The 25,221-nt window shown below is 52.6% G+C and overlaps 1 protein-coding gene across 19 annotated transcripts; it reads right to left on the reverse strand.

Moving 5' to 3' along the window:
* Positions 1-1,974: 1,974 nt before the first annotated feature.
* On the reverse strand, positions 1,975-19,883 carry RPS6KL1 (ribosomal protein S6 kinase like 1). 19 transcript variants are annotated; one of them, XM_077941471.1, is made up of 13 exons: positions 19,803-19,883; positions 18,986-19,102; positions 17,927-18,211; positions 16,566-16,690; positions 15,264-15,356; positions 9,948-10,052; positions 8,046-8,093; positions 7,508-7,640; positions 5,841-6,446; positions 5,415-5,504; positions 5,167-5,249; positions 3,753-3,848; positions 1,975-3,437 (listed from the first exon to the last, which is right to left on the reverse strand). In XM_077941471.1, the coding sequence occupies exons 3-13, from the start codon at positions 18,189-18,191 to the stop codon at positions 3,327-3,329; spliced, it is 1,755 nt and encodes a 584-aa protein (XP_077797597.1). In that variant the 5' UTR covers positions 18,192-18,211; positions 18,986-19,102; positions 19,803-19,883; the 3' UTR covers positions 1,975-3,326. The 19 variants fall into 19 exon arrangements, with proteins under 19 accessions (XP_077797597.1, XP_077797604.1, XP_077797603.1 ...); XM_077941478.1 differs by lacking the exon at positions 18,986-19,102 and having other exon boundaries at positions 5,841-5,999; XM_077941477.1 differs by lacking the exon at positions 18,986-19,102 and having other exon boundaries at positions 5,841-6,041.
* Between the last annotated feature and the right edge of the window lie 5,338 nt (positions 19,884-25,221).

Consider the following 25,221-nt stretch of genomic DNA (forward strand, 5'->3'; position numbering starts at 1 on the left):
TACTACTCTGTCTTCACTATTCAGAACTTGTAACTAAAGTATTTAAAGAAACTGATTTTAAATGCAAATTAAAGGGCAGATGTTCTCAAACAGGGTTCCTGTATCTGTGTTCCTTTTGGCTACCGAGGTGGTACAAGTCCCCAGCACTGTTGCACTGACATCATTGAAAACCACTTAAGGTCCTGTTGCTTATCTTGTGGAATCAGAAATCCCTTATGTGGAAGTTAACACTGTCCTAATTTGACAGAAGGTAGAATCCTGACTGCCAGCCAGGAAAGTGTTGCCAGAAAGAGTCAACCTCTGTAAAATATTTGAAGAGATTTATTCTGAGCCAAATGTGAGTGACTGATGGTCTGTGACACCACCTTTAGGAGATCCTGAGAACATGTGTTCAAGGTGGTCTGGTTCCAACTTAGTTTTACACATTTAATACATTTTAGTGAGACATAAGACACCAGTCAATACCTGTAAGATGTACAGTGGTTTGGTCTATAGAGGGAGGACAGCTCAAGGCCTAGGGGTGTTGTCATAGGCAGAATCAAAGATTTTCTGATTGGCAATTTATTGAAAGAGTTACTATCTAAAGACCTGGAATCAATAGAAAGTAATGTCTGGGTTACAGTAAGGAGTTGTGGAGACCAAGGTTTTACGCAGATGAAGCCTCCAGCCGGCAGGCTTCAGAGAAAATAGATTGTAAATGCTTCTCATCAGACTTAAGGAGCCTGTTTTAGGGTATAATGAGCCATGGCTGGCTTCCTCTTCCCACCGTGGCCCAAACTAGCTTTTCAGGTTAACTTTGGAGTGCCCTTGACTGAGAGGAGGGGTCCATACAGATGGATGGGGGGCTTAGGATTTTTTTTTTTAAGTTTTCAAAAGCATCATAGTCTTTTAGTGCCCCAGCTTCCTTCAGCCCGTCAAGCCATACTCTAGAGAATTTGGGGTCACCATCTTGATGAAGCCCTTTCAAAACACCAGTAGACTTGCATTTTTTGTGGGGGCTTACATTATTTCAGTGATGGATTTGGGAGGGGTGGGAGCATCTCATTTCATTTGGATTTGATTACCTCATGTACCAAGATGCTCAAGGTCAATACACATGAACAGGTGAGAGTTGATGACCTCCTAGGAGCAGTGGTCAGTGAGGGTGAGTATACAGGGTTGGTAGCTAACCTAGACTGTAGGTGGCAGGTGTGATGGATTCCAGGCTTAAACACAGCCTTGCCTTTCCACAGTCCCTGTCTGCTGAGCTCTCTTGCAGTGAGGCCATCCCTCTGTGAAGGTCTCACGGGAGGGAAGTGGGTCCCAGAGGGTAGAACTAGAGCTCTAGTAGATAGAAAAACAAATTAGGTTGAATGAAAGGAAGAACAGGACTTGGTGTTAGAAGCTTTAATTTATCTGGTAAACCTGCAAAATAGGCATTGCTTGCCCCATTCTATCGAAAGGAGGTCGACTGTAAGAGCTGGGACCCACAGTATTCTAAATTCAGGGCCCAACAAGGTACCAGACATGTAGCGTTGGGTGGATGAAGCACAGAAGTTCCAGAAGTGACTTGTGTTTCATGAAGCAGTGGTTGGAAGTGGTCCAGCCTGACTTAGGGAGAGTAGCAGAAGGAACACTAACTTGCAACTCTGGCTAGGTTGTGTCCTTAACCTCTTTAAGCTTCAGTTTTCTCAGAAGCTACCTTCTGTTGCAAGGGGTCACTGTGAGGATGCAACTGGCATTCCCCTAGGCACCATGAGCCTCTTCCAAGGCTTCTTCATCCTCTTCCCCACAGAGCCTGGTCCTCCTCTTGACCTCACCACTTCCCCTGAGGCCCAGGGCACAGGTGGCATGCTGCTCACCACCAGCCCTGCATCCTACTTCCTGGCAGCCCCCAAGCTCACTCTTGACTTCACTCTGGAGCGTCTATGGGGGAGCCTTCCAACCTGCCCCAGTGAGCCGCGGTCATTGCATGGAAGAAGCAAGAACACCAGAGACCAGAGCAGGCTTTATTGGGGCTAGGTAAACCCCAGGGAGAGGCAGGATGTGAACCGCGGAGAGTCATACACAGGCTGCGCTTTCGCTTGTCCTCTCTGTCTCAGTCTCCTGAAGAGCCCGAGGAAGTCAGGTCTCCCCACCATGAGTGACAGGAGTCTGGCCTGACAGAGTTGGGCCTTCAGAGCCAGACATGTGGACCATGTAGGAAGCGCCACCTGGTGGTGACTGGGATGCTGGCGGGGAGGAGCTGGGGGCAACAGTCTAGTGGAAGTTTCCCAGGTCCCACACCCCGGTGACAGGGTGAACCCTGAGAGGAGCCCCCAAACTGGGGGCGATTGTCTTTGGACAACCACTCACCCCAGTTTTTCAGAGACCAGAAGCAAGACGTTTCTGGCTAAGAGCCATGGATAGTTGTTCCATACATTTTGTGGTTTCTTATCCCAAAAGGACATGAAGTCACAGTAGGCAGTGACATGGTAAACAGCCAAAGCCTGAGAGGGGATCCTGATGGGCACACTTTGTCTCAGCTGCTTTGGCCTGGAGGCTGAATGAATTGCTGTCCTTTTGCACCCCTGGGGCAGGCTGCCCCCCTCCCCCCACACAGCTGGCCCCACTGGGGAGGAGGGCTCTTGATTCTGGTTTCAGACTTGCTCTAAGGGGCAGAGCTGTGCATTCCTTCCTCCCCCCATTCCTCTTATTTTCTTCCCCTCCCTTTTGCTCTCCCAAGTCTGAAATTGCAAGACAGGGGGCATGGTCAGGAATGGGGGGGTCTTCCTGTCCCCTACCTCATCCCTCCCCACACTACAGATGGCATCCTTGCTTCTGAGCCTCTCTAGCTGCAGTAACAGCTTCTGGTGGAAGAGGCCCACTCACTGTGTGACTAAGAGGACTAGCCAGGACAGTCTGGTTTGGGTCCACTGAGCCAGTGGATCAGTGTCCTGAGAAGAGTCTCCAGAGATGTCCTGAGTAGGGCACAACATGGCAGTAAGTCAGTCACAGCACCTCACAGTAGGGTGCAGCAGGTGGTCAAGAGCTCAGCGCCAGTGCCACAGAGGGCAGCCTTTAACATGGTGAGTCCACATGCTCAATGGGTCTGTTGACTCATGGGTGGAAGGTTCAAGCTGCTTAGCAGGGCAGGCCTTGACTGCCCCCACCTCCAGCTTTTCCAGGAGCTGACCCTTCCTGGGTGGTGGCCATAATTCTGAGGTCCCAGTGGGAGCCCAGTAGGACAGGCAGTGCCCTCCATTCCTCGCCCGAAGCCCGCGGATAGAGGGCCAGCCCTGGGTGTCAGGCAAGGAGGAGAGGCGATCCAGACCAGGCCAGCTGCTTCCGTCACCCGCTCTACCCTCTTACCCCACCAGTTTGCTCCACTGGATGGTACTGAAAAAGGGATGGGACTTGAGTTTGCTGACACCACCTTCTCCCACGCCCAGGCGCCGGGTAGGCTCGAACTGCAGCAGCTGCAGAGAGAGGCCCAGTCAGCTGGCCTGCCCCACTCCAGCTGTGAAGGCATGGGGTGACCTCCAGGGACTCCAACCACTATGGCCCCTAGGGGGCCTGCTCCCTGGCAACCTGGCCCGTGGAACCCACATTTTACCCTGGGGACATCAGTGGTGGTTGGCCACCAACATGTAGAAATGTGTTGACCCTACTGTCCTCTGCATCCACATCAGACACTGAGCACGAAGCACATGTGGTGCAGACACAGTTCTGTGCCCCTCCCAGCACCTTTCTCAGGCTAGGCAGCTGCTTCCTCTGGCTGGGCTACACCTCACCTCAGTCAGCAGAGAGGCCGCCGGACGACTGAGCCACTCAGGCAGCTGGAGCTGGGTGTGGGCCTGGATTCCTGAAGGGTGGCTCTGGGACAGTGCCTGGGAGGACACAGGGAAGGGCCTCTGAGGAGGCGACCCCAGGACTGTCTACATTACAGTGGCAGCCAGGATTTTTTTTTCCCATGTCACATCCCATGAGGATGATGACAATAATTATAGTTGCTAGGGCCAGACACTGCCTGATGGCTAAGCAGTGCCTTTACGTTATCCACGAAAGGCAAGAAACAGGCCCAGAGAGGTAAAGGGACTTGTGCCGAGTTCAGGGTTTGAACCTAGGTCTTGGCTCCAAGCTTGCTAGAAGCAACTATCTTGGGTTGCAATCAGGGCAGGCACTCTTGAGAACAGTGATGGAACTTTTCTCCTTATTTAAAAAATCCACATTGGCTATTCATTTGGCAGCAGGCCACGGCATGCTACCATCGGGGCCAAGGCAGGGGCGTGGCAATAAAATAAAATAGGACCTCTCCACACCCCAGAAAGGCACAGCTTTGGGGAGCAGAGGGTCTGTCTGGAGGGAAGTATGAACTTCCAGGAACCCCTAGGAGGAAGGCCAGGAGCTCTGGGCTGGAGAGGTGAGAGGAGACAGGAAGGAGAGAGCCACTCTGCGGGAAATTGCAACCAGGACTCTCAGGGGCCCTGTGCCATGGGACGAAAGCAGGAGGGAGCCCGGATGGACTGGTCAGATCTGGACTTCAGTTCACGCTGCATCCATTCTGGCTATTTCCTGCTCAAATGCACTTTGGCCTCTCCCTTGTTGCCTACAAAACTGGTCTCAGTTGTGGTGCTGAGCTCATGAGTGAGGAGGATAGAAGGCAGAGCCATCTACTGTTCCCAAGAGTGCCTGCCCTGACTGCAACCTGCAAACACAGGTTCCTGGAGTGTTTGCGGGGGATCTTTTGAGCTCTTGGCTGACCCAGGCTGGACAGGGCAGCTGCTTGCCTGGGTGAAAGAGCCCCTCTCTCCCATCCTCCAGCGAAGGTCTGGGAGTGGCAGCCCACGAGGGCATGGGTGGGAGGAGTGAACAGTGGGCTCAGGAGGATCGAACAGAATTCCAGGGAAGAAGGGCTGTGTCACATTTTGCGCTTCCTCCAAATCTGACACCACCTGGGCCCAGGCTCTCTCTGGCAGAAACCTTCGCTGACCACCCCACTCTACTCTCATTCACAGAAGTTGACAGTCTCCTTAGCTATAGCCAACTAATGTGTTGGGAGTGCTAAGTGTGTCCCTGGCTTTGGGGGCAGCTGTGCTGGCAGGACAGCCAGGCAGTCTCTGCCCAGACTGAGTGACTGGACTAAGCCTGGCCCATCCCACACTCAGTGGCACCCACCAGAGCACTACACCCAGCCCAGCCACTCACCATTCCTGTAAGCAGTTCATACAGTAGAGACCCAAAGCTCCACCAGTCACAGGCTTCTGTCAGCTCAGAAATCCCACCCACCTCTGTGGGAACAAGAACACGGGTCCCAGCCTCACCCAAGAGGGCCTCTTCCGTTCTCCTCAGCCTACCCAGACACCACCCACCCCCTCTGTCATTCTCAGACTCTGGGCGCAACCCCCACAAAGGCACCCAGGTGCTAGGGCCCACCCCGGCCTCCCCCTTCTTGCCTGGGGCGCTGTAGAGATTGTCCACGGCCTCCCCGCAGCACTGGGGCTCCACCTCTGACCACTGGCCAAAATATGTGAGCCGGATGTGACCTCCAGTGTGTAGGAGGAAAAAGGAGGGGACAAAGATTGAGGACAGCTGACATAGGGGAGGGGGTTCCAGGGCTTCCCCCAACAGTCATGTGGTAGGAGCCAATGGTCTTGCTGGGCAGAACCTCTGCAGGGGCACAGCACCCTGAGGCCCACAGAGCCCACAGGGTACTCCCAGGAGCCTCAGCCAACAGACTCCGGCCTAGGCCCGCTGAAAGGCCGGCTGGGGCCAGGGAGGAGAAGACAACCTCGGAGGTCCCCTCGACTTTGGGGCTCTCTCGTCCTCTGCCTGAGGAGGCTTTGGGGGCTGCCCCCCTGAGGGGTGGGGAGGGCACCTACCTGCCTGGTCCAGGAGCAGGTTCCCGGGGTGGAGGTCCCGGCACAGCACCCCCTGCTCATGCAGTGCCTCCAGTGCCACCAGCATCTCCGCCGCCCACTGCTTCACCTGCTCCTCTCTCACACTCCAGGTGGCCCTGCCACAGCCCCGGCCGGCCCCATCTGCTGACAGGCAGCTCTGATCCGTGCCTCGGCCACAGCCCCCTAGCACCAGGCAGGCCCCCTCAGGAACCCAAGTGAGTCCCTGAGGGGGCCCAGCGTCTGAGTTCTGGCCAGCCCGCCTAGCTTGACGGTGCAGGTGGCCACCTGGGGCCTTTGGAAGGTCCGAGGAGCCAGAGGTGCTGGTCCTGGCTGTGGGTTCACCTTCAGCCTCCCTCTGGGGTCTGGTGGATGGGGCCTCCCCGGCTAGGGGAAGGCTCGGAGAAGTCCTAGGAGGCTCCAGGGCGATTCTGTCCTGGTCAGGGGTGTGGCCTGAGGGGAGCCTCGCTGGGGTCAGGAGGTTGAGGTGGGGGTTGAGCTGAGCCTTCATCCTCTCCTGGGTAGAGCCAGAGCTGAGCCCAGAATGTCGGGGGTGCGCCTGAGAGAGCAGGTGGGACCAGAGAGTGCCTCCTGGGCCATGCAGAGGGAGCGGTGAGCGTGGGGACAGGGAGAAAAAGAGCATGGATGCCAGGGCCTGCTCCCACTCCTGCCTCCCCTGTCTTGGGCACAGACTTTTTTGCCTCTGGGTGTCCAGGCCTAGTTCAGCCCCTCACCTCTGCTCCCTCCCACCCCTCAGCTTAGAATGCCCTCTGCCCTCCTCTTGACCCACCTAAAGCGGGCCCAGCCTCACAAACTGGCACACCACCGACAGACGTCCAGCACTGCCAGTGTCTGTGGTTTGGGTGGTGGGTTCACTAACGTGAACACTGTTTTTAGGGAGACTGATATAAAGAAATTTAAAGAAGGCCAGGCACAGACTGATGATGACTATGTGTCATGACCCCAGATGTGGACCTCACTTTAAAAAGTCATCAATACAATCATAACTTCAGTCACCACCACACTGTCTGGCCACTCCCAAGGGATCGGCACGGTCCAGAAAAATGAAAAGAGCCAGCGCAGGAGGAAACAGCGACAGAGGAGACAGCTGCAATTCTCATGCCCACCCACGATGTGGGCATCCTCCCCAGGATGTCCCCTGCCCCCTTGGCACCACACACAGGCCCACAACAGCCTGACTGGCCTCCAGAAAGGCCGGGTCCCCTGGTCTGTGCTGTACATCTGGTGCAAGTTCCGCCCCTCCCCAGGTCTCAGCTTTTTTTTTTTTTTTTTTGAGGCAGAGTCTTGCTTTGTTGCCCAGGCTAGAGTGCAGTGGCATGATCTTGGCTCACTGCAACCTCCACCTCTTAGGTTCAAGTCATTCTCCTGCCTCCGTCTCCCAAGTAGCTGGGATTACAGGCACGCACAAGCACCCCTGGCTAGTTTTTGTATTTTTAGTAAAGACAGGGTTTCACCATGTTGGCCAGGCTGGTTTGGAACTCCTGACCTCAGCTGATCCGCCTGCCTCGGCCTCCCAAAGTGCTGGGATTATAGGCATGAGCCACCACGCCCTGCCAGGGCTCAGCATTTTAAGAGTTGACAACATATCCCAAAGTCCTGGGGAGCTGACAGGGGCCCCCAGGCCTGCTCACCTTGCACATGCTCCAGGTGCAGGAAGATGGAGTCCTCGCTCATGAAGTACCTGAGCAGCTTTGTCATGTAGGGGACTCCGTGTGGGATGATGGTCAGCCGCTCCCGGCTCACCATGTGGCACCTGGGTAGGCTCTGGGAGGGGCAGGGCAGGCAGATCAGCCGGGGACAGGCCAGAGACTGCTGCTGTTAGGGGACCTCCTAGCCCCGGCTTCAGGGGCACCCAAATGAGGGTGGAGCAAATGCCTCCCTCAGTTCCTGACCTGTCCTTACCCCCATTGCCCCTGTAGAATCCGGGTCCTCCACCCTCTAGCCAAAGAGGGGACAGTGTGTGTGCATGTGTGTATTTGTGTGTTTGTGTATTTGTGTGTGTGTATGTGCATGTGTGTCCATCTGGAAAGCGGGGCATGTTCGGGTAGAACAAGCAGCTTTTGGGGAAGGGAGTGTAGGCTTCTAATGCAGGTTCTGGGTAGGAGTTTCCAAGAGCCCTGAGAAAGATCCAAGGGGAATGCAGAGTGGCAGGGGCAGGGTGGCACCTGCCTTCACCACGAAGGTCCCTCCTGTTGCCGGGTCCTGGACCAGCTGCACCTGCCAAAGTCCAAGAGGCACTGGTTAAGGCATGTGCTAGCTCCTGGGGCTCCGTGACCCCAGCCTGACTCCCTCCCAGGTTCCTCCACTGAGGCTGGCTCACTCCAGTGGCAGGGCAGGGAGAGCGGGCTTTGGTGGCACTCCTGAAGCGGACATCAATCCTATCCTGCTCATCCACCCCTGCTAGACCTGTGGTCTCAGATGCTGCCTCCTCCAGGAAGCCTTCCCAAGATTACGGGGGCTGGGGTCCCTAATCTGTCTCCAGTGCTCTCTTAGTTCACCCTCAGGAGAGCCTCTTCACACTGTCTAATCTGTCTCCCTACTGGACTGTGAGCTCTGTATTCCCGGAGCCCTGCACAGTGCAGGGATGTAGTTGGTGCTGGACACACACACTGCGAGCAGCCCGAGCCTCGGCTCACTGTGTGTGGGGTGCGAGAAGAACGCCCTGCCCATGCTGGGCCAAGCCTCACATCGCCTAAGGGGAGGGCTGAGAAGCCCTGTTCCACCTGGACCCCCAGAGATCAACTGAGAAGCCCTGTTCCACCTGGACCCCCAGAGATCAACCCCTCACCCAAGGCCTTGGCCAGAGCCCCACCATCCTGCAGGGTCTGAGGTGTCACGGCTGGAAGGGACCTCAGAGCCAGTCACTTCCCCGATCTCTTTTTTTTTTTTTTTTGAGACAGAGTCTCGCTCTGTCGCCTAGGCTGGAGTGCAGTGGCGCGATCTCGTCTCACTGCAAGCTCCGCCTCCTGGGTTCATGCCATTCTCCTGCCTCAGCCTCCCAAGCAGCTGGGACTACAGGTGCCTGCCACCATGCCCAGCTAATTTTTCGTATTTTTTAGTAGAGACGGGGTTTCACTGTGTTAGCCAGGATGGTCTCGATCTCCTCACCTTGTGATCCGCTGGCCTCGGCCTCCCAAAGTGTTGGGATTACAGACATGAGCCACTGCGCCCGGCCTCTGATCTCTTGCTTTACAATTGAGGAAGCCACAGCTCTGAGCTGACTCCAGGTCTCCCCAGCGCAGCCACGTTGTGTGGGCTTGGCATGCTGCGTTCAGGCCTCTTCCCCACTCCACTCCACCCCCTTCATTTACACAGACCCCCACGACGCAAGTTTATCTATGTGAAAAACCTGCATATGTACTCCTGACTGCAAATAAAAATTACAAACAAATAAGTAAAGTCCTCTCGGAGGCTTTCCTTGGAGAGCAGCCTCTTCTTGTGTTGGTTTCCACTAGAGGCAGAGGCTGTCAATTGCAAGGTCAGGGTCGTGTTTGGAGTAGGGCCCTTTTCTCATCTGCGTGGTGGGCAGGGGCGGGCCCCAGCAGGTGGAGCGGGCACACAGGTACGTCGAGGGCGGGAACAGGATTCAGCCCAGGTGAGGGCATGTGGAGGCAAGGCCCACACCCTGGGGTTGTGACTCCTTGGCTGCTGGCCTGCCCTGTGGACATTCCCCAGGGAGGCCGTGGCCAGCCATGGTGGGGGGTGGGAACTGGGCCCTGAGGCCAGGCTACTGGGCAGTGAGGAAGGCCACAGCTTGGGATCAGGGTAGGGGAAGGGGCACTGGGCTTCGATCTTGGGCAAACTGAATTGATTTTCTCATCTACCAACCAGGAATTCCAAATGCCCACCTTCCCTACATCTCTGGATTGTTGAAGCCATACAGAAAGCCCTTGGTGAGGGCCGGGTGTGGTGGCTCAGGCCTGTAATCCCCGCAATTTGGGAGGCCAAGGCGGGTGGATCACCTGAGGTCAGGAGTTCAAAACCAGTCTGGCCAACATGGTGAAACCCCATCTCTATTAAAAATACAAAAATTAGCTGGGCATGGTGGTGCCCGCCTGTAATCCCAGCTACCTGGGAAGCTGAAGTAGGAGAATCACTTGAACTCGGGAGGCGGAGTTGCAATGAGCCTAGATCATGCCACTGCACTCTAGTCGGGGCAACGGAGAGAGACTCCATCTGAAAAACAAAACAAAACAAAACAAAACAAAACAAAAAACCAAAAACCAAGAAAGCCCTTGGTGAATGGAAAGGCTGTGAGAATGTCAGGGATCACATGTGCCAAGTCACATGGCCTCTCTGAACCTTGCTCCTTTTAAGTACAAAATGGGGTCATAGCAGCACTTCCTTCAGGGGGTCATGAAGAGGATTCTCTTAAAGCAGGCGATTCAGGCACAGCAGCAGCCTGCACCTGCCGCAGAGCACACCTTTGACAACCTGTCGTGATTATTACCAGTGTCATCTGAGGGGAAGCCCACCCTGGCTATAAAGTGCTTACTCTGTGCCAAGCACTTTACATAGGTTGTTTAACTTTATTCCCACAATCCTGCCAAAATTCAGGCCTGAGCCTCAGAGAAGTTATGTGGCCTACTGTCCCACTGCTAAAAAGTGGTCAAGTCAGGACTTGAACCCAGGCAGGTTGATCCCAGAACCCTGCAGACTTTACTGGAACTGAGAGCACAACCAGGTGACCTTGGCACGGGCCTTCCCTCCTGAGCCTGTTTCTCCACCACCAGTGAAAGGAAGGCAGTGGGCTACACGAGCGCCCAGGATCCTTTTCGCAGCAGGAGCAAGGAGGCCTCTCCGACCACCAGAGGTCTCTCCCCCAACAGCCAGAGACTGAGTCCAGCCTGGGCTTGGCTCCCTGACCAAACTTGTGCAATATTTGAAAAAGCAAGGAAGAAAACTCTGGAGTCATTTAGGAGAACAGAGCTTCCCACAAATCCTGACACCCCGGATAATTCCCCACCGTCCCTTGCCAAGTGGGATTCCCCGCCACCTTGTCCCGGGCAAGGGCCTCTGATTGACAGAGTCCAAAAAAACCAGTGAAGGAGGGAAGGCTGAGGAAGCCAGAAATAAACCTTGATCCATACACTGAAAGATTTCTGCTAAAAACATACTAAAACCACCCTCAGTATCCAGAAAGAATTAGACTAAAACATTAACAGTGATTATCTTGGAGTTAGGTAGGATTCAGGGGATTTTTTTTTTCTTCTCCTTTTTCTTTCATTATATTTCAAAAGGGCAGCAAAGTCGGGGGCATTTTCCCATTCATTCAACCAAACAAGAAACCCCTTTTACTCAGTGGTTTGGGAGATGGAGGACTGTCTAGTCCCTTGACTTCTTTATTTATTTATTTTTATTTATTTATTTATTTTGAGATGGAGTCTCACTCTGTTGCCCAGGTTGGAGTACAGTGGCGTGATCTCAGGTCACTGTAACCTCCACCTCCCAGGTTCAAGCAATCCTCCTGCCTCGGCCCCCTAGTAGCTGGGCTTACAGGCATGCGCCACCATGCCCAGCTAAATTTTGTATTTTTAGTAGAGATGGGGTTTCGCCATGTTGGCCAGGCTGGTCTTGAACTCCTGACCTCGGGTGATCTACCTGCCTCGGCCTCCCAAAGTACTGGGATTATAGGCGTGAGCCACCGCGCCCAGTCTACTTCTTTGTTTATTTATTTTTGAGACGGAGTTTTACTGTCGTTGCCCAGGCTAGAGTGCAGTGGTGTGATCTCAGCTCATTGCAATCTACGTCTCCCAGGTTCAAGCGATTCTCCTGCCTCAGCCTCCCGAGTAGCTGGGATTACAGGCATGCGCCACCACACCTGGCTAATTTTGTATTTTCAGTAGAGACGGGGTTTCACCATGTTGGTCAGGCTGGTCTCGAACTCCTGACCTCCGGTGATCCACCCACCTCAGCTCCCCAAAGTGTTGGGATTACAGGTGTGTGCCACCGAGCCCAGCCCCGTTGAATTCTTTGAACCTCAGTTTAATTCTCTGTAGAACAATTATTAAAATGCAGCACTGTCCAATTGAACTTCTTATCACGATGGCAGGATTATACGTCTGCACTGTCCAATATGGAAGCCAGTAGCCACATGGGGCCATTGAACACTTGAAATGTGACTGATGAACTGAGACACAGATGACTTCATTGGGAATGAATATGAATGCAGAGAGGCTTATGTGGCTAGTGACTACCATGTTGAACAGCACCATATAAGCCTTTGCTCCCCCATGGTGACTGTGAGGATTTACTGCCACAGCTCTGTAAATGAGAAGGTTCCGTACAACTGTTGGGTGAGCTTTCCATTTGGGAAGATGGAAGGCAAAAAGAGCGATTGTTGTAAATAAAGAGACCCACTGAATTCTTGACCATTAAAGTTTGGTGAAACATGGTAAACCTCTTCTTTAAAGACGCACAAAGTATCAAAATCCCAGGAGGAATCTCCCATGGAACAAACAAGCCTAAAGATTTCAAACAAGTTCTTAAACTCAAAGGCCCACAGGGGCCAGGCATGTGAGCAAAGGGGCAGGGTGGAGGCGCAGACGGGAGGGCTGGTGCCCTGTCTAAAGCAGGCATATCCTCCTTCATTCCCTGCTGCCACAGGGGAATGGGAGCCCAGCGTTTCCAGATCTGATTTTTTCAAGAGAAGCAGGAAATCTGGACTTTTATAAGAATCTGCACATTTTTAAATGTTGGTAACAACTAAAAAACAAACAAACAAACAACACCCTGTGTTTAAGCCAAATAAAACAAGTGACTTGGATGACCTTCTTTTTCTTCCTCCACCCCATCTCAGAGCCTGGCTCCTGCACGAGGCTCAGCAAACACCGGTGACGTCTCCCTGGCCCCCAGGCTCTGAGGCCAGGCCCTCGGGTATTCTGGCTGTTTCCCAAGTCCCGATCCACCCACCTCACTGCTCCCTGCCACCATCTCTTCAGCCCCTATAGTTATCCCAACAGCCAGACACGTTAGGGATCACTCAAGCATCATCCCGAGCAAGCCCTTTGCTTCCTCCCTGGGCCTGAGGGCTGCTGCAGGCTGGCACTGCCCACCTCCCCAGATCTGTCTGGGCAGAGCTGTGGAATGGAACAAGGGTGACAGTATATCCAAGTCTGGCTGCAGGGAGCCAGGCCCAGGGGTAGTAACACCTTTCCTAATTTGGGGAAAGTGATGGCTTGGGCATGACACAGGGAAAGGAAGTAGAATCTCAGGAGGGAGGTGAAGTCCTTAAGTTGAGTATCCCAGACAGGATAAAAAACAAAAAACAGAAGGGCAGCCCTGAAATAGAATGGGGCGGGCCAGTGCCTCATGCCTGTAATCCCGAGCGCTTTGGGAGGCCTAAACGGAGGTGGAGGATCACCTGAGGCAAGGAGTTTGAGACCAGTCTGGGCAACACAGCGAGATCGCTCTACAAAAAATAGAAGAAATTAGCAGGGCTTGAGACTGTGGTCCCAGCTACTCAGGAGGCTGAGCTGGGAGGATTGCTTGAGCCTGGTAGGTCGAGGCTGCAGTGAGCTGAGATCACGCCACTGTACTCCAGCCTGAGCTACAGAGCGAGACTCTGTGTCAAAAAAAAAAAAAAAAAAAGAATGGTTGGGCTTGGCCTTAATTTGTGCTTTCCTTCTGCAGGGGCCTCGATACACCAGATTCCTAAACCACTTTCCTGAGGCTAAACAAGTTTGGGGAATTCTGTGTCATAGTGTACATCTGCATCTACAAACTCTAAGAACTCCTATCATTAAAAAAACAAAGCAACATAACTTTAACTCACTGTTTTCCTGTCATACTCAGCTCAGAACCCCTCTTGCCATAACACGTATGGTTCAGCAGGATCTTACTGGGAGGCACGGTGTCAGTCACCTCCCAGCCAGTCCCTGGGAGCAGCTGTGCTCAGCCAAGGTTGGGTCGTGGCCACTGACACTCGAGCACTGGGGAGGGGACCATGGCAGATGGAAGCTGGCAGGGCCTGCGCTGACAGTCTGGGGCCTGCCCCAGGGACCCAGGAGAAGCAGCCAGAGTAAGGCCCGGGAACAGGGGCGTGCGTGCCTCCCAGCTCACTCCTGTCACTTGTATTTAGAGCCATCAAACATGTAATCAGTGTCATAGCATGTGCCAGGTCTTTCCCCAAAATTGTTTTACCTCCCAGATCACCCCATAGACAGAGAATTCTCATCTCACTTTCCAGAGGATGAAACCACAGCTCAGAGAGCAGGGGGCTTGCCTGTGGCCACCTGGGGTGGTGCCCAGCACGGGGCCTTCCCGCAGGCAGCATGTCATCCTCTTGCCTGTGGGAAGCACAGGACTGTCTCCTTTTCTCTGCGGGCCCCTAGATCCACCAAAATCACCCAGCGAGTATGTTAAATAACAGATTCTTGGGCATCTGTATTTTTAGGAAGCTCTCCATTTAGCCAGCTTGGTAAAGAACTTCTTGGGTGACTATTCCAGGGTTCGGGGAAGAGGGGAACCTCATACTGGCTGGACTCTCATTTGACCTCATTCTCTATCCTTCTGATTTCCTCACTCTAACAACGAGTGTCCTGAGTAAGGGTTGAGACGTCGCCTCCTATCTTCTTGTCTGCCCTGACTAAGGCAAAGCACGCGAGATGGGATTGAGACAGGGTAAAGTTATAGTTAGGTCAGGAGAGTAAAAAAGGGTAGACTTGCCAAGGGCCTGGGCAAGGAAGGGCCAGCGCGGACCCTCTCTGGACAGGTTTCTGGAGTTGAGCACGTCCCAGCCGCAGGAAGTCCCCAGCTGTGCTCGGTGGAATGCCTTGGCTGCAGCCCTGGGGTTCAGGGTGAGTGTGGTGGGGGTGCTGTGGGAAGCGGGAAGTGGGCGTGAGCACGGCCTCGAGGGCTGGCAGAGCGCCCTGGGCACAGCTCCTCACTCCTCCTGCAGTTTCTGTCCCAACTCTCCCAAGGAGCAGGTTTTCTGGGTCTGAGCTGCAGGGCTGTGGAAAGAGCCTGTCTGCCTCTTCTTTTTATATTTTATTTTATTTTAATTTTATATTTTATTTTATTTGAGATGGGGTCTTGTTACGTTGCCCTGGCTGGCCTCTAACTCCTGGGCTCAAGCAATCCTCTTGCCTTGGCCTCCCAAAGTGCTGGGATTCAAGGTGTGAGCCACTGTGCCTGGCCAATTGGCCTCTTCTCGTTCCCTGTATTTTCCTCTCCAGGACCTAGGACCAGAGTCATGCGTGTTGGGGATGGGGGAGAGGTGGGAACTGCTGGACACAACTGCACTCCCCTCTGACCCTGCCCACCTCCTCTGGAGGAGTGGGGGCCACTGCTACAACCTGCTTTCAGCACATCACATCTCTCTCCCCAGTACCACCCCAAATTGCATACCCTGTTTCCCTCCTGCAGGGCAAGTGTCCACTCACTCACCTTCTCGATGACCCCGACCACCCTGCAGCCCCTCAGCTGCTCCACAGCAGAGCTCAGCGTGCGGATGGGCCGGAGCCTCAGGCTGCTGAAACCCTGCAGAGGAGGGAGACAGGCCACAAGCAGCCTCAGAGCCAAGCCCTCCTTGGCCATGGCCTTCTCACCAGGCATCAGGCAGGAGCTTCTGGATGCAAGGAGAGCAGTAGGGAGGGCAGGGGTACAGGCAGGCCCCACCCCACAGGGGCAGGCTGGATGGAAAAGCTGGCCTCGACTGACAGGTACCCATACTGGTCCAGGGTGGTCAAGCCAACTTCCCTGCTCAGCCCACCCAAGGCCCATGTTCTCTGGGCTTCAGAAGTCCCCTCTCAAAAGCCCCATCTAGGCCAGGCGCAGTGGCTCACAACTGTAATCCTAACACTTTGGGAGGCCGAGGCGGGCAGATCACTTGAGGTCAGGAGTTTGAGACCAGCCTGGCCAACATGGTGAAACCCCATCTCTACTAAAATACAAAAGTTAGCCGGGCGTGGTGGCGCCTGCCTGTAATCTCAGCTACTTGGGAGGCTGAGGCAGGAGAATCGCTTGAACCCGGGAGGTGGCGGGTTGCAGTGAGCCAAGATCATGCCACGGTACTCCAGCCTGGGTGACAAAGCGAGACTCCATCTCAAAAAATGCAGAAGCTCCCAAGGTGGGGGTAGGGAAATAACCTGGGAACCTGTGAGTCTCACAGAACATGCTTTGTAGACCAAGCACGTACTCTGGGGAAAGGCAGCCGTACGAGATGCAGTGAGCCAAGGAGGGTTGTGGGAGTGCAAGCATCCATGGGGTAAGAAGCACGCATGCATTTTCCACCCTCACTAAGCACTTACTGGTTTAGAGAAAGCCATATGGGGAGAGTGTGTGTGCACATGTGGGTATCAGGGTCTGTTCCAAATTGCACGCCAGTTCACAACAGAGACAGAATGAGGAGACTCTGAGTGTGGACACACGTAAGCGTGTAAACTGAACTGTGTGCAAGGCTGGCAGATGTATATGTGCACGCATCGCAAGTGCTCTGTGAGGGAGGCAGACTGGACTGGAGATGACTCAGTGAGTTGTTTGAAAATGAATGAGCCATGAGGCATGGGAGAGAGAGGAAGCCAGGAGGAGAAGATGATGGGCCTCCCTGGCACACTCCAGCCCAACTAACGATCTCCACTGCCGGCCTCTGCCCTGCAGCCCAGGGCCGGCCTGTGGGTGTCGGGGCCTCCGCAGTCTCCCCTCAGAGCCTTTCTCCTGCTCAGGCCTTTGGGCGGGGGGTCTCCTCACCGTGCTGGGGCTGGCTCCACTGCCCAGCGGCCGCTGCAGGTGGCAGTTGAAGATCTCCTCTGCCCGCCGCAGGTACTTGGTAATTTTCAGCTTCACAGCCTCACGTCGCTCCTTGTTGGGGTCAACTGTGGGGGACGAGGGTCACCAGGGTCCCCAGCCACAGCCTCGGAGAACTGGAGTTCCAGCTCCCATTGCCTGCCCTCTGCTCTCCCGAGTAGGGAGCTCCTGTTTCTAAGCCTGGTTCGGCAGATTCTGCCCCCAGATTGCTTCGTGAGCCCCTCCTCTGGGGCGGGGGACCAGCCAGGAAGGAGGAGGAAGGGAAATGGCAGGAGGAGGTTAGGAACCAGGGTCACTCCTCAGCAGACAACACTTCACCGTTAGCACCCACCGCCTTGCTGGCAGCTGTCACACCCTGGAAAGGGACAGGGTGGGGATTTCCCCATCCATTTTTTTCAGAGGAGGGGACAGAAGATTCCAGAGAACATTGCTTCTTCCATCTCTGATGCCCAGTGTGAAGAAGGCTAGGGTGGGGACCAGGATAAAGGAATTGACTGGACAGACTGGAAGCCCAGGCTTGAGGGGTCTCTTCAGCCGGAGGGCAGGAAGGGCCCAGTGGCCACCCCAAGCCTGGCCACCAGCCTCTCCCCTGGCATGGAAGTTCCTCATGCTGCCCTGGAGGGACCTCCTCTCTCACCTCTAGGCCTTGACTGTTCTCTCTCTGGGACTCTAGCCAGTCCTTCAGCTGGATAATGCACCTACCATTCTCCAGTGCTCAGATTAGAGATCTAACATCTAGAAAATGCTCTAGGCCAGCCCAGTCTGACCTCAGTTTCCCTCTTTCCTCTCTTCACTTCCCCCCTAATCCTCTTCCTACCTGAGACTATAATGGTCCAAATCAACTCATCAGTCTCCCCCCACTAGAATGCAAACTCCCAGAGGGCAGGAGCCCAGCCCAGCTCCAGGGACAGGCAGTCAGGTGTGGAAGGCCAAGTACACAGCCTGTGAAGTCAAACCCCAGCTCTGCCACTTGATAGCTGTGGAACCTCGAGCGAGCTATTGAACTGCCCCAGGCCTCAGCTTCCTCATCTGGAACACGAGAATTTACAGTATATACAGTAATTTCTATTACTGTGACGCTCAGATGAATGAATCTACATGAAGCCCCTTAGAATGGTGCCTGGCACGTAGGAACAGCTTAATAAGTGCCAGCTATCATTGTCCTTCATGGAGGCCCTGCAGGCCAGCATAGTGCCCTGTTCACCCAGTACAAATGGACAGAGGACAGGACAGATGGATGACAGGAGGAGTCCTGCACTGGCCCTTCCCCACTCACCCCAGCCCTGCCCAGTCCCGGTCCTCACCATGTATGCCACGGAGCAGCACGTCCACGCCATTCTGATAGTGGTTGAAGGCCGCCTCATAGTCTTCACCAACGTCGCGCTCCAGGGCCAGCCGGATCTGCGTGGCCGCATCCACCAGATAGTCACGCTTTGTCACGTCAGAGGCCCCCAGAGCCACCCTGTTGCGAATCTGCTCCAGGTACACGCGAGCCTGGGACCGTGCTCGTGAGCAAGGCTCAGGCTCCAGGCCGGGGCTGGGCAGGCACTCGCAGGCCACTAGGCTCATGGCTGCCCTGCAGCTGGGACCTGGAATGGGCAAATGTATTAGGGAGGACCTAGCTGGGTGCAACACCCCTATCCACTCCCCAGTTTCCTCCACTGAATATCAGGGAGACTAATATTCACCTCCAAAGACTGAAGGGAGTCAGAGCTAAAGTGGGTAAGGTCTTTTCATGGATCCAGGTCCTTCATAAGTGGTGGTAATGATAGAATCATCACCAGCTTGGGACTCTGTTTTCTTCCTTTTTTTTTTTTTGAGACGGAGTCTTGCTCTGTCACCCAGGCTGGATTGCAGTGGTGTGATCTTGGCTCACTGCAACCTCCACTTCCCGGGTTCAAGCAATTCTCCTGCCTCAGCATCCTAAGTAGCTGGGATTACAGGCACTCGCCTACCACACCTGGCTATTTTTTGTATTTTTAGTAGAGACAGGGTTTCACCATGTTGGCCAGGCTGCTCTTGAACTCCTGACCTCAGGTGATCTGCCTGCCTCCGCCTCCCACAGTGCTGGGATTACAGGCGTGAGCCACTATGCCGGACTGGCATTCTGTTTTCCTTTCCAATCAAATTCAGTTCAGCAAACATTTCTGGAGTATCTGGTACTGTGTTGAGCTCTGGAGAGAACTGAGGATATCTGTGATCCACAGCCACCTTCACAGGGCCTCCATGGAGCACGCTTGATATCTAGTACGCATTCAGCACATGGAGGCCACACACGCTGATCTCAAATGCTGTTCCTCATGCTGTTCCTTCCACCCTGCCTGTTCTCCCCTCCCTGCTCCTCCTGTGGGAATCTGATTTACCCTTTGGGGTTTAGACTTCTCCGTGGACGGGACGGATTGCCCCTGCTGTGTTTGTTCCCTTGGTCCTGAGGTCGGTGTGGTCAGCGAGTGAGGACCCCTCCTGGAGCCAGCAGAGAGCTAAGCACAGAGCTGGCCTGTAAGACTTGTTGGCAGACGGAATGACTGAATGGCAGACTCGGTGCCACGTTGGATGGGGATAGAAGAGGGCAGGGTGACCCAGCCCCAGGGAGGGTCTCTGTCCTCCCGGCTGTACTTTTGAGAAGGCCATGTGGCCTCCAAGGACCTGACAGCAGCTTCTCCCTGAGCAGTGTGTGACCCAGGCGGCCAAAGGGATGAGAGCCGTGGCTGCGGGAAAGGAATGGGCTCAGAGAGAGGCCCGCGGAGCTGTCCCGCCTTTGCTCTCCCAGGTCTCACTGGGAATGGGCAGGGCCCGGAACTTACAACCCGAGGTCATTCGGAGAGAGAGAGAGAAGGATGGGCGGTGGGGCGGGGAGGGAGACCCACAGCCTCAGCCGGCGGGGAGCTGAACCCGGGCCAGGAGGCGGAGGGAGGCCGCACCATCCCTGCTCGGCCAAGCCCAGGGGGAACTTGAGGCTCTGAGGCCTTGCTCTCGGGGGTGCCCGGGTGGGACTGGCTTCAGGGGCCACCCCGCCGGGCCGGGTCCTGCCGGGCAGAGCCGCTGGCCCCGCCTGGACACAAAGCGGCGCGTGCAACCCGCGGGGCCTCAGCCGCAAGGTGCACGGTCCCAGGGTGGAGGGAAGGCCGAGGGGGCCCCTCGCCTGGGAGGGTGGAGGAGGCGCCGGACAAAACACCGTACCTGCCCGAGCTGGGAGCCCGGTCCGCGGGCCAGGCCTCCCGCTGACGCCACCGGCCCTTCACGCCAGAGCGCGCCGCCGCCGAGGCTTTCCGGCATCTAGCGTGCGGGGCCAGCCGGTGCAGCGCGGCCATTGGCTGCGGATTAGCTCATCCTTGATCCTTAGAATAAACCACCAATCACCGCCCGGTTCGGCTCCTGCCGGCCTTAAAGCCACAGGGTCTGCACTGCGGCGCTGTCGGGGGCGGGGAGGGGGCGGGGGGTGGGCGGCTTAGAGAGGGGAGGGTGGGATGGGATGTAGGGTGGGTGGGGAGAGCAGGTCTAGAATCATCCAGGGATGCGGAAGGGGCTGCTTCAGAAATCTAGACCGTGCCACTTCTAGTACTTTTCTCATTCGTTACTTCATTCCTTTATTCAACGATTCAATGCTATGTATTGAGAGTCTACCATGCATGAGGAGCTGGGTGTTGAGATACAGCCGTGAACTAGCCAGCGCTGTTCACATCTGCATGGGGCTTACAGTCTAGTGAGGGCTACCGAGAGTAAAGAACCCAGCAATAGAAGGCTTTTGATGTCGGAACCGAGCTTAAAATTCAAGACATAGGCCGGGTGCGGTGGCTCATGCCTGTAATCTCTGCACTATGGAAGGCTGAGGTGGGAGGATCATTTGAACCCAGGAGTTCAAGACCAGCCTGGGCAACATAGGTAGACCCAATCGCTATACAAATTACAAAATTTAGCCGGGCATGGTGGCGTCTGCCTGTGTTCCCAGTTACTCAGGAGGCTGAGGTGGGAGGATGGATTGAGTTCAGGAGGTTGAGGCTGCAGTGAGCCGAGATCATGCCACTGCACTCCAGGCTGGGTGATGGGGCAAGATCCTGTGACACAGATCTCACCTGCAGGTTTGGTGCTGACTGGTTTCACCCTGTCCCCCGGATGCACTTGCTCTACCCCAGACACCCTTTCATACTTTCCCCCTCTGACTCCCACCCGTGCCCCCATCCTCACTCTCAGCCAGCGCTGTTGCTTCATCCTTCTCTTGACAATAGTGGCGCACAGACTCCCACAGGCTTGCTCTTGGCTCGCGGGCGGGGCTGTGCCCACACTCTGCTTCCAACCTTTTTCCACAGGTGACTGTCTGTGCCCCATCGAAGGCCACCCTTCCAGGTGGGCATCAGTCCCGTGCCATCACCTTGGCGACACCACTCCAGCGATTCTCCCCTCTCTCCCACCAGATCATTATCTGATACAAACATAATGCTGTTTCTCCCCTCTTAAAAACAAAATAAGAAAACAAATCAAAATACACTCTAGGCCTCACTTCTTCCTTTATCTACCACCCTATGTTTGCAGTATGCCTAATTTTCTTTCTTTCTTTTTTTTTTTTTTAGTAGAGATGGGGTTTCACCATATCGCCCAGGCTGGTCTCAAACTCCCGAGCTCAGGTGATCCACCCACCTTAGCCTCTCAAAATGTTGAGATTACAAACGTGAGCCACGACGCCTGGCCCAAAAGTAAACTTTTAAAATACATCCTATAGAATGGGAGAAAATACTTGGAAATCATATATCTGATAAGGGTCTAGTATCTAGAATATATAAAGGACTCTTAAATTCAACAATAAAATGACAACCCATTTTAAAAATGGGCAAGTAATTTGAATAGATATTTCTCCAAAGAAGATATGCAAATGCATGCCATAAGCACACGAGAAGATGCTCTACATCATTAGTCATTACAGGAATGCAAATTAAAATCACAAGGAGAGACCACTTCTCACCCACTGGGATGACCACAACAAAAAAGACAATAATAACAAGTGTTGGCAAGGATCTGGAGAAAACTGCATATTGCTGATGAGAATGTAAAATGGAACAGATGCTTTGGAAAGCAATTTGGCAGTTCCTCAAAAAGTTAAACATAGAGTTACCGTATAACCCAGCAATCTACTTCTAGGTGTATACCTAAGAGTATTGAACACATATGTTCACATAAAAACTTGCACATGAATGTTGATAGCAGCATTATTCATAATAGCCAAAAAGTGGCAACAACCCAATGTCCATCACCTGATGCATGCATAAAATGTGATGTATCCGTGTAATGGAATATTATTCAGCCATAAAAAAGAGTGACATGCTGATACATGCTACAACGCAGATGAACCTTTAAAACATTATACTAAATGAAAGAAGCCAGTCACAAAAGGACACATATTGTATACTTCCATTTATATGAAGTTTCCAGAGACAGAAAGTTCACGTCAGGGAAGGGACAATGTGTATGGGGTTTCTTTTTGGGGTCATCAAATGTTCTAGAATTAGACAGTGGTAAGAGTTGTACAACCTAGTGAATAATACTAAGGACCACTAAATTGTATATTTTAAAAAAGTAAATTTTGGCCAGGTGCGGTGGCTCACTTCTGTAATCCCAGCACTTTGGGAGGCTGAGGCGGGTGGATCACCTGAAGTCTCCGGAGCTGGAGACCAACCTGACCAACATGGAGAAATCCTGTCTCTACTAAAAATACAAAAAAATTACCTGGGTGTGGTGGTGCATGCCTATAATCCCAGCTACACAGGAGGCTGAGGCAGGAGAATTGCTTGAACCCGGGAGGCGGAGGTTGCAGTGAGCTGAGATCGTGCCCATTGCACTCCAGCCTGGGCAACAAGAGTGAAACTCCGTCTCAAAAACAAAAAAATAAAAATAAAAATAAAATGGTAAATTTTATGGTATGTGAATTATATCTCAATAAAAAAAAATTACAATAAAAAAGAAAGAAAAAACAATGCCTGAACTCTTGATCCTGCCCCGAAACCTTTTCCACCTGAAGCCTTTCCCAGCCCATTCTGATGATCTGCCCATCCTGTTGTTGCTCAGGCCAAACATTTTGGAACCATCCCGATTTCTCTTATTTTCTCGCACAGCCCCTTGCCCCTCTCCATTCTTTTTCACCAACCTCACTCACTCAGCTGCAACTCCTGGGATACACCAGGCAACTCTCACCCCAGGGGCTTTGCCCAGCAGCTGCCTTCTGGCTGAAATCATCTGCCACCAGGTATCTGTCTGGTTTTCCCCGCTCCTGGCTTTTTTTTATGTTGTTCTTTTTTCGAGACCAAGTCTCGCTCTTTTGCCCAGACTGGAGTGCAATGGTGCGATATCAGCTCACTGCAACCTTCACCTGACGGGTTCAAGCGATTCTCCTGCCTCAGCATCCCAAGTAGCTGGTATTACAGGCGCCCACCATCACGCCTGGCTAATTCTTGTATTTTTAGTAGAGATGGAGTTTCACCACGTTGGCCAGGCTGGTCTCAAACTCCTGACCTCAAGTGATCCACCTGTGTAGGCATCCCAAAGTACTGGGATTACGGGCATGAGCCACCACGCCTGGCCCCTGCCCCTGTTCTGAGGCGTTGCCCTGATGTGACTTTCTTGTGAGACCTACTCTGACCATACATCACCCACAACACCTTCATTCCCCCTCATGCCCTCTGCTCAGCTTCTTTTCCATTGTACTTAACACTGTTAGCTACATAACTTACTATTGATGCTATATAACTTACTTGTTTTTTTCTTTGACATGGTGTCTCACTCTTTTACCCAGCTGGAGTATGGTGGTACAATCACAGCTCACTGCAGTCTCAACCTCCTGGGCTCAAGCAATCCTTCCACCTCAGCCTCTTGAGTAGCTGGGAGTATGGGCACATGCCATCGTGTCAGCTAACTTATTTTTATTTCTTTATTTTTATTTTTTTAGTAGAGATGGGAGTCTCACTATGTTGCCCAGGCTGGTCTTGAACTCCTGGGCTCAAGCAATCCTCCTGCTTTGGCCTCCCATGGTGCTAGGATGACAGGAATTATCCACCACGTCCGGCCTGTTTTTATATTTCTTTCATTTCCTACCCCCAGTGTAAGATCCACATGGGCAAGGGGTTTTTTTGTCTGCTTTGTTCATCACTGTATCCCAAGTGCCTGGAACAGCATCTGGCACATAGTATTATTCAATAAATATTTGCTGAATGAGTGAGTGAACACTAAAGAATGAGAAGGAATTAACCAGGAAAAGTGGTTACAGAGGGCAGTGGAAGGAAATGTTCGGGGAGGTGAAACAATATGTATAAATGTTTTAACAAACTAAAGGAGAAAAAAAATAACATTTGCTCATCAAACAGATGGCATAAAGTCATTTGATAAAATTCGTGATAAAGACAACCTCTTAACTTGCTTAACAAACTAAACAAACTCATGAATGTACTTCTTAACTTGATGAAGTGTTATCTACCAGAAACTTAAAGCAAACACCATATGTAATGGTGCAGCATTGGAAACATTGACACAGTCCAACTATTTTTCTGGTGTCTGGAAGGATCCTGCTCCTCTACCCCTTTAGAAGTTAGGCTTGGCCATGGCCCTTGCTTTGAAATGCTAGTGAACAGAAGAATATGTGTTGCTTTAGGGTGGAAGCTTCCAAAGCCAGTGCATAATTCATCTCACTCCTTCCTCCTGCCTTAGTGATCCTGGAAGCAGCTGGCCGTGGAGATGCAGAGCCTCAATCAGCCTGGATCCCTGAGAAACAACAATAAGGGGACTCCTCCTCGACCCTATAACTTATGTTGGACATGAAATGTGAATGAGAAATAAATTTCTATTGTGTTAAGCCACTAGATTTTGGGATCGTTTGTTACTGTAATATGCCTTGACCTATCCTGAATGTTACATCCAATGTAGTCAGAAATGAACCAATGCTTCTACTCTTCTGCAATATACTGGAAGTTACAACTAATGCAATAAAAATTTAAAGACAAGCAAGAGGTTTAATAATTGGAAAGGAAGAGGCCAAATTGTCATAGCTTCTGGTGATGTGATCATCCACCTGGAAAACTCAATAGCAACAATTGGTGAGGCCAGCGATTCTCCTGCCTTGGCCTCCCAAAGTGCTGGGATTACAGGTGATCCTTGAGTGTTTTGACTGCAACCCATCACATAAGGTTAAGTGTGGAATTTTTCACTGGTGGTGTCATGTCTATGCTCAAAATATTTCAGATTTTTGAGCATTTTGGGTTTTGGATTTTCAGATTAGGGATACTCAACCTGTACACATAATCTATCAATTCTATTTCTAGATATTTAATCTAGGAAAATGCTTGCCCAGATACATAAGAATATATGTTGATATTTATGGCATCAGTGCTAGCAATATTAAGAAATGGAATAAATTCCTAATACAATGCCATAAGTAATATCAATATGAAATGAATAATGTGGGATATTCATGTATTAAATTATTATTTTCAGCATTTTAAAAGAATGAAACTGAACCAAATCTATGTGCATGAATATGTACAGATCTCAAAAGCATATTCCCGAGTAAAAACAGTCTGCTCCTAAGTGCCACCTACAATATGATGCCATTTATATTTAT

Source organism: Macaca mulatta, chromosome 7 (assembly GCF_049350105.2).
Source record: "Macaca mulatta isolate MMU2019108-1 chromosome 7, T2T-MMU8v2.0, whole genome shotgun sequence".
NCBI lineage: Eukaryota > Metazoa > Chordata > Mammalia > Primates > Cercopithecidae > Macaca > Macaca mulatta.